This window comes from Phaethon lepturus, unplaced genomic scaffold (assembly GCF_000687285.1).
Source record: "Phaethon lepturus isolate BGI_N335 unplaced genomic scaffold, ASM68728v1 scaffold13700, whole genome shotgun sequence".
Taxonomy (NCBI): domain Eukaryota; kingdom Metazoa; phylum Chordata; class Aves; order Phaethontiformes; family Phaethontidae; genus Phaethon; species Phaethon lepturus.
In genome coordinates this window covers 31806-47073 of record NW_010511299.1, presented here as the reverse complement: position 1 = coordinate 47073, position 15268 = coordinate 31806, and the positions used below count along the sequence as shown (strand labels likewise).

General features: G+C 38.0%; 1 protein-coding gene across 1 annotated transcript in view; it reads right to left on the bottom strand.

Annotated features, from left to right (window-relative positions):
• The window catches only part of RBPJ (recombination signal binding protein for immunoglobulin kappa J region), a 29063-nt gene extending 14138 nt beyond the window's left edge, over positions 1-14925 (bottom strand). Inside the window, exons 1-2 of the mRNA XM_010283539.1 lie at positions 14888-14925; positions 11374-11469 (exon numbers count right to left, since the gene is read on the bottom strand). Of these exons, the coding sequence (XP_010281841.1) occupies positions 11374-11462 (89 nt within the window). The 5' untranslated portion in view covers positions 11463-11469; positions 14888-14925. The remainder of the gene's footprint in view (positions 1-11373; positions 11470-14887) is intronic.
• Between the last annotated feature and the right edge of the window lie 343 nt (positions 14926-15268).

The following is a 15268-nucleotide window of genomic DNA, read 5'->3' as shown; positions in this document are numbered from 1 at the left end:
CTAGTTAAGATCAAAGTTAAAGCAGAATGAGTACATCCAGTTGTCAGGTAGCTAAAAAGGCATGAAGGGAGAGCATAACTGAAAGAGCTTTTAATTATTCCATTTATTTCCATTTGTCAGAGTAGTGCTTAACTTGGCACTTCTGAAACATAGAGGTAGGTAGGGTTTTTTTTTTTAAATTTGGCTTGGGACAACTGAATTCATGGATTATTTCTATTAAACACTATATAAACCCTGACTAGTGGAAGTCAGCTTTAGTATGAAAATCAAGTCTAATAACGCTTCTTTATCACACCTATTCAGCAAAAATATCTTTAACAGATATAAAATGCTTTTCTAAGTAACAGAATTCTTAATAGATGAAACCGAAGTCATGAGTTAATCACATAATAATAAAATGTAAATATTAGGAATCCAAATGCAAAGATTTGTAATCATTTCAGTTAATGCACATTCTTTGTTAGAGAAACAAACAATAAAATTTTAATTTTTACTGCAATACAAAATGTCTCGGTGGTTATGATAACAAGCAAAAATTACCCCCTGCAGGTGAAAAAAACCCCAACAACCCACAACCTTTCTATCTTGCCAATAAATCCACCAAGAAAATTTTTCACTTAATTTTTATAACACACAACAAAATTGATTATATACCAGTACACATACAGCTCAAATATCCATGAACATCTTTCAAAAGTATCATGCTGTGGTTTGAAAAAAGACGGCCTACAAAAGAGAATTTGTAGAAAGCAGCTTGCTATGTGACATCAAAAGATCTGCATGTTCGAGAATCCCATTAATTTCTGAAACTGCTCCTACAGATTGCTTTTAAACTTAATAATTCTAAACAAATAGAAACAAATGCTATATTTCCTCCATTATGATAATCCATTTCAGCAAAGACTTGTAACAATTATTTGTTCCTTTTACTGCCTTCATACTGTTCTGCAGCATAGAAATTTTGATAAAGATGGAATTATGAATTAACAGAAAGCCATTTGTAGAAGCAACCTATTCAAAGTTTCACAACTAACATTTTTTCATGTGCTTATTGCATCAGTTTTAACTATTTGTATTTTATTCTTTGGGGTAATTATGGGTCATATGAGGGTTCTGGATTTTTTTTGTCTTCCAATTGAAAATGCAGAACACAGAGAACCAAGGCAGCAAGTAGAAACTTGCCAATTCACAAGGCAGATGTTTCCTGATGGAACTGTCAACTTGAGAAACTACACAATAAACTACCTCAAAAATAAAATTTAACACTTTTGCAGTAGCAGCACAAGAGAATACTTCCACTAGCCCAACCATGAATCATAAAGTTGAAATTTATAGTTGTCTGACATTAGAATGGGTTATTGTAACTTTATTGCTGTAAGAAGTTCTGAAATTTGAAAATCGCCATGAATAGAAAGAGTAAGCAGTAATAAATGTATCAAACAGCAAACACTATGTATCCCCTTTTTACTTCTTACCTTCTGCTACCTGACCTCTTCCAGCTTTCTTCATGAAGATGCTGAATGATGCAGTAGGAGTATATTTAAGAACATCATGAGTTTCTGTTGCACGATAATTAAATTCTCACCTTCCTACTACAATTATTTTACCTCAAAACCAGGAATGCATTTCCTACTTTTCAATTGCATTTATTTCAAACAGCACAGATAGCATGACCTAATTTCCCTCAAATGCTTCTCTACCTTTCCTTAAAGGAAAAATGATCTTAAAAGGACTTTTGTTTGTGAGGGAGACAGTTCAATGACAATGGTCAAGATCATAAAATTCCCATTGAAGTACAAGGTGTATATTTCCTTTCTACATGATCAATCTAATTTGTACACCCTATATCACCCCACATCTAGAGTAAATACCACAATTGTTGTTAAAAATCTATTCTGAGGCTCATCTACTGGTTATGGCAACTTTCAGCTTGTTTTAAGAAAACAAAAAATCAAAACAAAGCAAGAAATAACAGTTTTAGCATTACACTGAGAAAACTTCTACTGTAGACAACTGTGATCACATTTTAAAAAAATATAATAGATATACACACATATACATGGGGTGGGAAAGAAGCAAGAGCAGAAGAAAGAGTCACGTTTTTATAGGACTGACCAGGGGTCAGGCAAGGGCAATGATCATGCCCAAGTACAATTCAGGAGGCCTACTCTACTTTGCTATCCGAGACAGAGGAAACATGACAGTGGCTTATGAACAATACTTTTCAAATGGGGGTTATGAACTAATTCCAAGGTTAGGAAATGCAATTTGGGGGGAGGGGTGGGGAAGAAACTTCAAGTAACAGACACATTTATACAAGAGTTGATCTTTTGGAAACAAACTCACATTGCCAGAAAAAGCACACCACATAGCTAGTCAGCTTCTGAACTCTCTAACTTGAGTGACAGTACAAGATCCCTCCAATAAAGAAATTATAAACAGACTAAAAATTAGTATCAGCCTTTATTACTGGAACAAAGCTTTTCAAAAAAAGAAACCAAACTCCTTGTATTACAAGTAGGTATAGCACCATAAAGCAAACATCACACATTTACCTTTCTTCCTCATGTACTCTTTTGTATTTGTCTTACTGAAAAACGGTTTTTTTCATATCCTTTTTCATTTCAGCTTTATTCTAAACCAAGTCCTCTGAATAACTATGGCCACTAGATGGCAATGAAGACCTGTAAGAAACAAGTTTTAACCCATAGACAAGACAAAACAAGCCACAACAATTAATGCACCCTGTTTAAATTAGAGCACAGAGAAAAACCTTGGAAAACTATGACTTACTGAACAAATAAAGAAACTTTTGAAGCTGAGAAAATTGTAAGTTTGGTTAAAACTACGAAGCAAGAAGAAAGAGTCTGGACATTCACAATTTCAACAGGTTTTCTTACAGCCTCTTCCTCACTCTTCAGTATGGACAAGTACAGTCTGGGGGCTTCTTACTTCTTATTTACAATTCCAGAAACTAATGTATAGAAGAGATTAACTATAAATTTTCTATCCAATATAGTGCGAGTAAAACATGAGTATCCTCATATATCTGATTTCCACAGGGGATAAAAGAAAATGTCTTTGATATGTATAAAATAACTGCTGGGAACAGGTTTCCTCATTAATAAAACATTTCTGATGTAAATACGAATGTAAATTTTTACATGAGAGGCTGGCTTTCAGATAACTATAAAAAGGAAAAGAGAAAAAAAAAAATCACCTCCCCAAAATAAGTGAAGTAATTTAGGTGAAGTAATTTCCAGTATTACTGATGGAAAGTAAGGTAGGATAATGTTTGGTGGAACAAATGAAAATACTCTTCCTTCACCCTTTGATTTACAGGGCCTACCTCTCTTTTTTCTTTAACCACAAGACTAAAGTAAGACTGAGTAGGAGGTAAAAATTGTTCTGAAGTATTAATCTGACCTATAGTGAAAAGAACATTATGTTGGAGGGAAAGACAGATGCGTCTGGTTCTTCCGCGCTTGTTCAGAATTTTCAGTACAAGAAGTAATGGTGGAAAATCATGTAGGATGTAATTTCCTCACTGGATTTGTAACATTTTCTCTTAATAGCTCTTCCCTATACCATGACCAGACTAGCAATTCCTTGCTGAATGAGCAGTAAAACATCAGAGGACATTCTCCTATGAGGTAAACGCCTAACAACTTGATCTAAAAAACACATGAGATCTGTTAGGGATCAACTCTGAGCTCTTTCATTACGGGAAGTATAACAAACAGGAATGTCTTTCCTGGACAAAACCTATTCCACACTTGTTAGAGCTGCATGATGAGATGCAGATTCAGTGCTTCCCACTCGTTGATACAAAGCACAGTGACTGAACCAGTGTAACATTTTGGGATACCAGGTCTCTGCAAATACTGAATGCATTTATCATATCTTTACACCATTTTTCATAGACTCCTAGTTTCTCAGAAGAAGCTCTCTGCGATGCTCCTCCTATGCATCTTCCAAGAATTTGTGATCAGTGTAATTAAAACAATGGCTAATCTTAAATGAACCTAACATTGGGACTGATATTAGCCATGACAGGATCAATCTCCAAAAAGTAAATGGTATCTCCATAGTGCCTTCTTGCACTGTAATTTCACAGGCCATTCAAGTTTGGAAAGACTTGTATTACAGTGGTCAAATATTGGAACAGACTGCCCAGGGAGGTGGTGGAGTCACCATCCCTGGAAGTATTCAAAAAAAGTGTGGACGTGGCACTTCAGGACATGGTTTAGTGGCCATTGTGGTGTTGGGTTAATGGTTGGACTTGATGATCTTGAAGGTCTTTTCCAACCTTAATGATTCTGTGATACCAACATCCCCAGGCTCAGTAACTCAGTACAGCAAACAGAAGCAAGCTGTTACTCATCTGTTCCAACAGATCTGTTCCACCAGACCAACTGGAAACTGAACATTTTTCCATGGCAAGAAAACCAAGCTGAGATTTGTTTAAGGATGCTCCCCTTTATTCCAAATGACTTGAAGGAAAGAACAAGATAATTTCTAACGTTTTCTGAGTCTCAACTGCAACAACAGAAAGTAGAATAGGTTGAGTCTTTGGCACCACCTGGAATATTGTTTTAAATCAGACAATCACCAAAGGAGAAAACAATATTCCTTCAGTCAATTCAGGCCAATCAATAGAGAGAAAATATGGCACTTCAAGTAAAGAAGCCACCCTAACTTAACTTGCCAAGAAGTAAAGGGTAGAAAGTAAAATAAAATCATCTTAAGTCATTGCTACCTAGTTCTGATGCACTCAATGCTCTTTTCAAAACACAGGCTTCTGTTCACAAAGGTTTGCTTTTCCAAATCATCCAAGTCATCCTGTGTTCATCCTACCGAAGTCTTTGCCTTCAGGAGGATTGAGAGGTGTCTACAAGCTGGTTTTCTTTAGGTTCAGGGTGACATTAGCAGGGAAGTTTTTCCTTTGTACCTGCTGGACAATTCCGAGTGAGTGGAGGAAGGAGGTGTGTTTGTCAGTGACCCACATTGTTCTGAGCATGAAACTACTCAGAAGTTTCCTTTCCTTCTTAGGAGCTGAAAGAACTAACAACATCCACTAAAGAATCCAACACAACAACAAATGAAAAATCATCAGGTGCTAGAGTCCTAAGGATGAAGCCATGGATAAGCCCTGGAAAAGGCTATGCTCTCAACAAGAGCATTAACCAGAGGCACACTCATTTCAGTGAAGGGAAATATATAAGCAGAAATTACAGGAGCTCCTTCACTAACAGCTGTAAAACAAGATGCAGCTCAACCATTCTCAGGCTAATCAGTAGTGATAATGTTTAAACTCAGAACAGCACGTAATCCACAAACACCAGTCTGGTTCACAGTCTTTGAGGAACTATGTCTTGGAATCCAAAACACTTCAGTCCTTGAAACTGTTGAATGTTCACACTGTTCAGACGCTGAAGAAAGAAGTCTCAGCAAATGGTAAATATTGAGAAAATATAAGAAGCACAAGCCAAACACCCACATTCATCAGGACTAAACATCACCCAAGTCTCTATCAGCTGAATGCCTTTGAAAGATGACAACCATCTGATAGGAAGCATTAAGCAAAAAGTTTTAAATTCAACTAAAGTCAATCCCTGAGCTTCTTTGTTAAACTGAACAACCTTAAGTTTGGGAAGAGTGAGGCTAATAACAAGAGCCAACTCAAAAAAGAAAGAAGCTTCCTTTCATTACTGATATTTAGGGACAGGTATCAAGAACACTTACAACCCAAAAAGTCTCCATCCATGTGGCGACAACCCAGAATTGTGTTTCTGTGAGGCATATTTAAACCAGACCACACTACGTGAGATCTGTACCGTCTACAGTGAGTTTTCTAAAGAGTATTTCGCCATCTACTAAGCCTCATCAACACTGAAAGGTAGTTATTGTGCTAACCTTTTAATTATGCCATGCATAATTAATGTTTATTAATGATAAATATTTTCCATGACTTCACAACAAACAAGGTTTAAACACTGAACAGAAGGTGGAATTTTGTTTAGGGTTTTCTTAAGTTCTATATTTACTTGAAAGACATGTCAAATTGAAGAAATAATTTATTTCATAAATTGCACTATATTACTAACTAAGAATTCAAGTTAACTGATTCCTTATGGATCAAAAATTAACCAGATTATACCCATGCCATAATGAAGTCCCATGGAAAACACGGATTTTCTCCATAAAAACAGACTTGAAATCGCTTTCTGTCTATAAAGCAGATTTATGCAAGACAACTCACTTCAGAAATGGTATTTAATGTAAAAATGGTGAAAATTAGACTGACCAGTCACATAAAGAAGCCTTAAACCTTTACTAATTTTGCTCAGTCCAGCAATATGAAGAACCAAAGGACACGTTCTGCTACGAATAAAACAGAAGCAATTAAAAAAAATCAAAAGAAAAAAAATTATGAATTAGCTTCTTTCTGTTTCACTAAGTACTTCAGGGCACACATGGATCCAAGGATTTAATAACTGGCATTTTTCTTTACACTGTAACAATAGGACATCATTACTGAAGCTAACAGTCTGTGAATCAGCAGAACAGTACCAGAGACAGTCTAAATGGCGTGGTAAAACACAAGAAAAACTAAAATATTTAAACTGAAAAATGAAACCTTAGTATGTACTCCAAATTTTCACTTCATACCCATACCAGAATGGCAATCATTTCACCATCGTATTATAACAAACATCCAACCATTTTCATTCCTAGCTGTCTTTTGCAAAGCTGTGAAATTCTCTACACTCATTTGACATGCTTCCATTTTTAGAGGTGAATCTGAGATACCTTTTGTAAACAAATGAGGTCATGCTGAGATAGGTAACTGAACTGCACCTCACAAAATCCTAGGTGGTAAAGGAATGCCTAATTCCAGTTAGCAATCCTTTCAAGCAGTGAGAAACCAATGACTAGTTTACCGAACTTTACCAGTACTTAGGTAATGTATGTATCACAGTGACTTTTACAGCATCAAGTGAAATATACACATATATTCAAAGCAACAGGAATTTACGGCTATGCTATGAAATGCACACAGGAGCTTTCAGAAACTGTTAGCAAAAAACAATTTGAAGCTTTGCCCTGTATTCTTCAGAACAATTATGTAAGTTTTCCAAACAGTAATGGAAATTTTAATAATCAAAATTACATTATCTTTTTATTTTTTCCTTCTTTTGATGCAATTTGTTCTCCAAAATAACGATACACAGGACAGCTTTGCAAAATGTTCCTGCCCTCATGAACTGCTCTGGCCCCAGGAGAACAAACTGACTGAAGTTACAGATACGCTGTTTAGAAAGTCACTTTCTTATCTGCAGGCACACCCCTTATTTTTTGGGAGAAATAGGTTTAACTCATCTGCAATGATGAGTTAACTATGTAACTCTTGAATGACAAAAAAAAATCTGAGAATATAACAGAGATCCCTATATTGTCATGAGAAATCTTTTCTGCTGCTGAGCTTGCTGCAAAGCATTAAAGTCATCATTTACTGCTAATAAGGCCTTGCACTGCAACCCTTTTGCATTTAAGCGTGGCAGTGACCAAGAGGGCTGTATATTTATATAGCAGATACACAGCACACTTGTTTGCTTGGGTGCCCTTCCTCCTTCCTCTCTCACTGACTTCCCATTTGATTCTCACCAAGAATTTCAGAAAGATCCAAAAAGCACTTTGAGTAAACCATTCCACAGAGCTGCAGAACCTTGACACTGCCCAAAGGAAAGGACTTGAGACACTGGCTAACAGAAAAGATGACACATATTGAAAAACAAGTACTCAGGCACAGGATATTGAAGAACAGTTGAAAATATAGTCTGCATCTCTGCAGTTCACAGACATCATGGGGTGTGATTTAGATTGACAGCAATGAACCAAGAACTTTGCAGGCTTAATTCTAACATTCCTGTTTTCCAACACTTTCATACGTAAATATGTTAAAATCTCAAATCTCAGAAAACTGTAAAAAACAATGATGTAACATGCAGACAGCATGGGCAACAAACATGAGGAGCTAGAAAGCCACCGTGCTGCTAGAAAGCTATGACCTGGTCACCATTACTGAAACTTGGTGGGACAAATCCCATGACTGGAATGTGGCTACTGAAGGCTACAGGTTGTTCAGAAGGGACAGGCGAGGAAGGAGGGATAGAGGGGTTGCCCTCTATGTCAAGAAATTGATAGAGCATGAAGAACTGTCTCTGAAGAACAGCCATGAGCAGGTTGAAAGCTTATGTGTAAGAATCGGAGACTGAGGCAACAAAGGGAACATTGTAGTTGGTGTCTATTACAGGCTGCCCCATTAAGGTGGGGCAAGACTGCAGGCAGCCTGGGCTGCAGTGATCATGCACTGGTAGAGTTTGCAGTCCTGAGGGATATGGGGCAGGCAAAGAGTAAAGTCAGGACCATGAATTTTAGGAAAGCAAAATTCCAGCTCTTCAGGGAGTTGGTCAATAGGACGCCCTGGGAAACTGCCCTCAGGGACAAGGGAACAGAACAGAGCTGGTAGATCTTCAAGGACATTTTCCATAGAGCACAAGAGCTCTCAATCCCCACGTGTAAGAAATCAGGAAAGGGAGGCAAGAGACCAGCATGGTTGAGTCGAGACCCACGGGTCAAACTAAAGGGCAAGAAGGAAATGTACAGGCAGTGGAAGCAGGGACAAGTACCCTCGGAAGAGTACAGGGACACTGCCCAGTTGTGTAGGGATGGGGTCAGGAAGGCCAAAGTGCAGCTGGAGCTGAACTTGGCAAGGGATGCAAAGAATAGCAAGAAGGGCTTCCACAAGTACATCAGACAGAAAAGGAAGGTCAAAGAAAGTGTACCCCCCTCCAAGAGCAAGACTGGCAAACTGGTAACAATGGGTGAGGAGAAAGCTGAGGTGCTCAACAACTTCTTTGCCTCAGTCTTCACTGGCAGAGTCTCTTCCCACACCTCTCGAGGGGATGGACTGCAAGACAGGGGACTGGAGGAGCAAAGTCCCTCCCACTGTAAGAGAAGATCAAGTTCAAGACCACCTGAGGAACCTGAACATGGTCTATGGGGCCGGACAAGATGCATCCCAGAGCTCTGAGGGAGTTAGCTGATGTAGTTGCCAAGCCAGTCTCCATGGTATTTGAAAAGTCCTGGCAGTCAGGTGCTGTCCCTGGAGACTGCAAAAAGGGAAAAAGTTGAACCCATCTTTAAAAAGGGTAGCAAGGAGGACCCTGGGAACTACAGACTTGTAAGCCTTACCCCTGTGCCTGGGAAGATCATGGAAGAAATCCTCCTAGAAGTTTTGCTAAAGCACATGGAGGACAGGGAGAAAGTCAGCATGGCTTCACCAAGGGTCAGTCCTGCCTGACCAACCTAGTGGCCTTCTACAATGGAGTGACCACATCAGTGGACAAGGGAAGAGCTACCGGTGCCATCTATCTGGACTTCTGTAAGGTCTTTGACAGAGTCCTCCACAACAAGCTACTCTCTGAATTGGAGAGATATGGATTTGATGGGTGGGCTGTTCAGTGGATGAGGAATTGGTTGGATGGTCACATCCAGAGGGTAGTGGTCAACAGCTCAATGCCCAGATGAAGATCGGTGATAACTGGTGTCCCTCAGGGGTCTGTATCTTCATCAATAACATAGTGGAAGCAACTGCAACCTCAGCAAGGTTGCAGACAACACCAAACTGAGTGGTGCAGTTCACACGCCTAAGGAACGGAATGCCATCCAGAGGGACCTGGACAAACTTGAGGAATGGGTCCGTGTGAACCTCATGAGGTTCAACAAGGCCAAGTGTAGGCCTAGACCTTGCACTCCTAGACCCTGCACCCGGGTCAGGGCTACCCCCACTATCCATATAGGCTGGGGAATGAAGGGATTGAAAGCAGACATGCCGAGAAGGACTTGGGGGTACTGGTGGATGAGAAGTTGGACATGAGCCAGCAATGTGAGCTCACAGCCCAGAAGGCCAACCGTATCCTGGGCTGCATCCAAAGCAGCATGGCCAGCAGGTCGAGGGAGGGGATTCTGCCCATCTGCTCCTCTCTGGTGAGACCCCACCTGGAGTCCTGCGTCCAGCTCTGGAGCCCTCAGCACAGGAAAGACATGGACCTGTTGGACCGGGTCCAGAGGAGGGCCACAGAACTGATCAGAGGGATGGAACACCTCTCCTATGGGCACAGGCTGAGAGGCTCCAGGGAGACCTTACTGCAAGAAAGGTGGGGACAAACTTTTTATCAGGGCCTGTAGCAACAGGACAAGGAAAGGAATAATGGTTTTAAACTAAAAGAAGGTAGATTTAGACTAGGTATAAGGAAGACATTTTGTATGATGAGGGCGGTTCACCACTGGCACAGGTTGCCCAGAGAGGTGGTAGATGCCCCATCCCTGGCAACATTCAGTGTCAGGTTGGACGGAGCTCTGAGCAACCTGATCTAGTTGAAGCTGTCCCTGCTCACTGCAGGGGGCTTGGACTAGATGACCTTAGAAAGTCCCTTCCAATCCAAACTATTCCATGATTCTATGGCTTTATACAACAGTGGCAAAAGAAAGGTTAGAACTTCAAAACCATTAATGTGCTGCATATGTGGTCTTTTGTGGTAAACAAATATTAATAATACAAAGTATGTGAAAACTAACCAAATACTATGCTATTTATTTTAGTGAAATTTAAGGTAGAATACCATCATTAAAGAAAATTCTATTTCATCATGATAGGACTAGAAATCTGCATATGAAGGACCACCCTATTTGCTTCTACTAGTCATGTAATAAAAAAATCACATAGCTAAGACTGCAGAAGATTCACCTTTGCCGGAAGACCTTTCATCATCATGTCTTCCTGTAGATTCTGTCCCTTCAAAAACTACCTATTATTGTAACTTGTACTGTATTGCTTTTTACGAGAGAACATTTATCATAAATACGGTTAAGATTGACCTGTCATTCTTTTTAAAGCTATTACAGATCTGCTTCAGAAAAGTATCTTACTGAGGCTAGCAATTTCCCTCTCATATTAATTTGAAATTACTGAGGAAAAAAACCTCCTCTACAAATAGACACTGTCCATAACCTTGTTTACTCTAGACTTAAAATGGAAGGTTTAAAATTGGAGCCATTTTAGTTCAATGGAAGAAAAACTTCACCGATGAATAGAGAACCTGTTGGTAGAAATAGGCATTGCCATATTGAATGCCGCAGGTTTGCATCATTTGTTACATAATTAAATCACTTACGAAGACACATTTTGTTGTACATTTCTTCAGACTATAGTACAATGAGGAATTAATGTGCTACACAACAGACTACACACTATAGTTTCCCTAGCTGGGAGCTGTAGAGGGAAGCCAGGAAAGAACCGAGGTTTACCTTTTTTCATTTCCATATGATTTCTGCGCAACTTTCGCATGGAGTATTAGGACTGTTTGATCACCTCGCTCCTTCAGGTAATTTCGCATTGCTTCCCTAAAAATTAAAAGACAAAATAAGCTTTGAAAGTCCTTCTGGTTTTGTTTGTAATTATAACAATCCAAAGACAGCTTTAGGACACAAAAACCCAAACACCTGAAATTCAAAAAAGGCAACCATTACCAGTGTCAAAATGAGTTTGTTTTGGTTTTTAAGACAATTACACAGCACAAAGTAGCAACTACCTTGCATGGAGCTAGCAGTAGGTGTCTGTGGTCATTGACAATTACTACATTTTCCAGAAAAAAAGATGCTTGTGATGTAAAATCATACCAATGCCAATCACTACACCATGTTCAAATCCCAGTTTTAGCAAGTACCATGCCAGAAATATTTGATTAGAACACACTTTATAAATTCAATATTGTCTCCTTAACCAATTTAGACTCTCATGATAATGACAAATTGTTCTGAAATTTTGTTTAAGCTATTAACTAAATCAATGAAATGTTTATATAAACTTTTTCTTTTGGTTGTGAAGATACTAAGGAAAAGTTAAATTCTTGACCTTATTGCTTCATCTAGTTTTCTAGAAACAGCCTCTACTTCCTGCATACAATCAGGTAAAAAAATAAATTAGATTTTCTATCGTTCTTCATCACTGTAATGACAGACATCATATAAAAGCTATAATTACCTCAAACACACTAACAGCAATTCCTTGAGAGAAGCAAGAGAACAATGCACCCTATCATTCTTCCATATAATAATCTAACTGTTCATTAAGCAGCATGCCAAATTCAACACCCTAGGGTTTCGCTGTGTCAGAGTGCTGACAGGAACACTTTCAAGTCCCTGGAGGAGTTTTTACAGGTTCAATACCCATCAATGCACTCATCTTCAAAGTCATCAATCAGAGAAACAAATTATGAGTTTAATAGGAAATTGTATGAAGAGATGAAACCCTACAGAAGAGAATTTCTTTTGGGTTGTTTTTTGTTGTTTTTTTTTTTAACAGCATCCAACTGCTGAATTCTCTCTGGCAGATCTAGAAAACCAAATACTTCCACTGAAAAGCAGTATTTTGTTAACATGACCTTTTTCCAAAAGAAATCTCCACATATAGCTTCACAGAGGAAAGCAAGTAGATTGGGGGGGAGCGGCAGGTAGTGTTAGACAACAACACCATTCCAGCTTTGCTAATGATGTTTTGTAAATTCTTGCATTTATCATGTCTGCATAAGACAGTGATCACTGTGCTGGATTTTCTGTGTGAACAGCAGGATATGAGACCAAAGACTTGAATTACTGTTTTAAGTCTGGACTAACTTGATCTATTTACATTTGTCATTGATAAAACTGATGTTTATCCATGAAAGCACAGATGGAAGAACTATCTCAAAGCACACAGACTTACTTCATTTACAACCATTGTTTAAGAATATATTTTAAACCACAAACATAATTCACTGTGAAATTATTATTGTACATTTCATTATGATATATATTAGTTGCATTTACGTGGTTTAAACACTTTTTATCTGACAATTTGAAATACTCTATTAAGAGTACTGTCATACTAAATTAAGAACATCTGTTGTACAAAAAACTTTTGACTTGACTACTGTTAAAAAAACCACTCAAAACCAGGAACCCATGCACAAAAATGCTAGGTGATATCTAATGTTTATTTAGCATTGTAGGAGAAAGAAATTCTGCCTTTTCTACTACTGGTCTGTTGCTACAACGGGCTCCTACAATCCAAGCTCCTAGCAGAACTAGGAATGTTCCCCTCCAAACCCTCCCACTGATAAAGAAAACATGTAACCATTGCAATTCTTACGCAACATTTTTCATTATTAAATCTTAAAGCTCTCCACAAAGGTAATACTATTGTAGTTTACATCTAAAAGCAACTAGCACAGTATGAACAAAGTAGCGTTGTTCTGCTGGAGCTTGTACAATGCTGAATAGATTATTAGACAAACAGGACTGCCTTTACAAAAAAAACCAGAATAATTTTCCAATAATTGAACTAAATGCCTTTAAGTGTTTACATATACATTTTTAAACATTACATAAACAAATCATACCTCTAAAAATATGTGTGCCTGTTTTTCAGTTTCAGCATTTTTTTCTTCAGAGGAAAAAAGTTAGGTTGCTTGTTTCCAGCTTCTATCAGTATAGAAAAGGTTTACAAGCTACTGCTTTGAAGGATGGTTAGCAGTTCCCAGATGCCTACCCTGTACTCACAGGAAAGAGTACCTGGCACATCTAGTAGCTAAAATCCTGCACCTTAAATTTAGAGTCACTATAGTTAATAGACAATTTAGTTAAAAGACCTTATGCTGAACAGTCATTATTTTTGTTGTTCTTTTTAAATCATAGAAGATAAATTCTATCAGTAGCTTCTTGGTGATACTAACAGGTGTTACTGCTCAAGATGGAAAACAGTTCATTACTTTAAATATCCCAGAAAATAGGTAAGCTAACAGGAAACAGAAATGTTTGTTCAATTACTTACAAATCAGTATAGATCAATTTTGCATTGAAATGATGTTTAACATTGACACAAGGTACCCTGGAGCTTATCCACAAATGCAATGAGATATCCCCAACACAACATGTAAATGCTCTCCCCCACCCCATGTTTTACATGAGGCATCATAAATTAATTTAAAAGAGAAGTAGGCCAGAGTGACAATGGGTTTCCATGTCTTTATACGGCACTATTACTACACAAAACTATAAAAAAATTGCACATCTTCTGTACTTCAAGCAAACAGTGGGTTTTAAACTCAGTAGCTGCTTACGATCAGCACAGTTTGTGGCACAGAATAAATATCTGCATAGACTGTGTTACAACAGTTTGAAAAAATGGTGACTACTCAACAGCTTCTAGTATAAATACCTCCCAGGTAGACCAGGAGCACATCAGGCACTGTTCTCTAGTCCCTCTAAACACTTTTAAGAATTGACTGACTTGATGGTCCTATTTGATGCTATCTCTGACTGTTTAGGTTTCACCAAAAATTGGTTAAGAACACTCCCTGACACAGTGTTCATTTTGCTCTTACCTGCTGCATGACACCAGTAATGTAATAGCTGAATATTGGCAGTATAAAGTGTTATTTTACATGACCTCACAAGACACTTTTACTCAAGAAAAGAAACTGGCTCCTTCCTGGTGATTTAAAACTATGCAGATTCACATCCTACTGAATAATCTACAATAACTGATATGTGAAGTCAATACCATTTTTAAAAAGGCATTTTGAGTTACCATATTAAGAACAGGCCACTCACTGTTCAAAATTTTACTTCTGGCTGCTGATAAGCATACAATAATTGAAAAGCTTTGAAATTTAAAATTCTAGTATTAGCAAGCCACAATTTTTAAATTTAGAAATCTCTCTGAGAATGAAAAGGGTAACTTTAGAAAACTGTTAAAAAACAGGATTTCTTTAATGCTTACCTGGTGAGCCGTTTCGGTTGAGGTCGCTCTCCAAATTTCCTGAAAAAAGAAGAAGTTGCTAATTTAAAACAAAAGTGTTTAGTCATAATTTTACAGTGAAACACTACCCCAATTTCACTATTTTTGAAAATGCACTGGAATTTGGTATCTTGTCTTTGTAATTTCCTACTATTAAAATATCAACCACCTCCTTCCAACAGCTTTTCCCACAACAGCAGAGGCTTTTTTAATTTGGAACACTAGATAACTTTCATTGCTAAAGTCACATTTACTTTCTCTCTGATTCACTTTTGAAAAGTTCAGATATCACAAGTATGTAAATAACCAGGAGATCTTTGCCATATCATTGTCCAGAAGTACCAACAAAAAACAGTTTTCAAC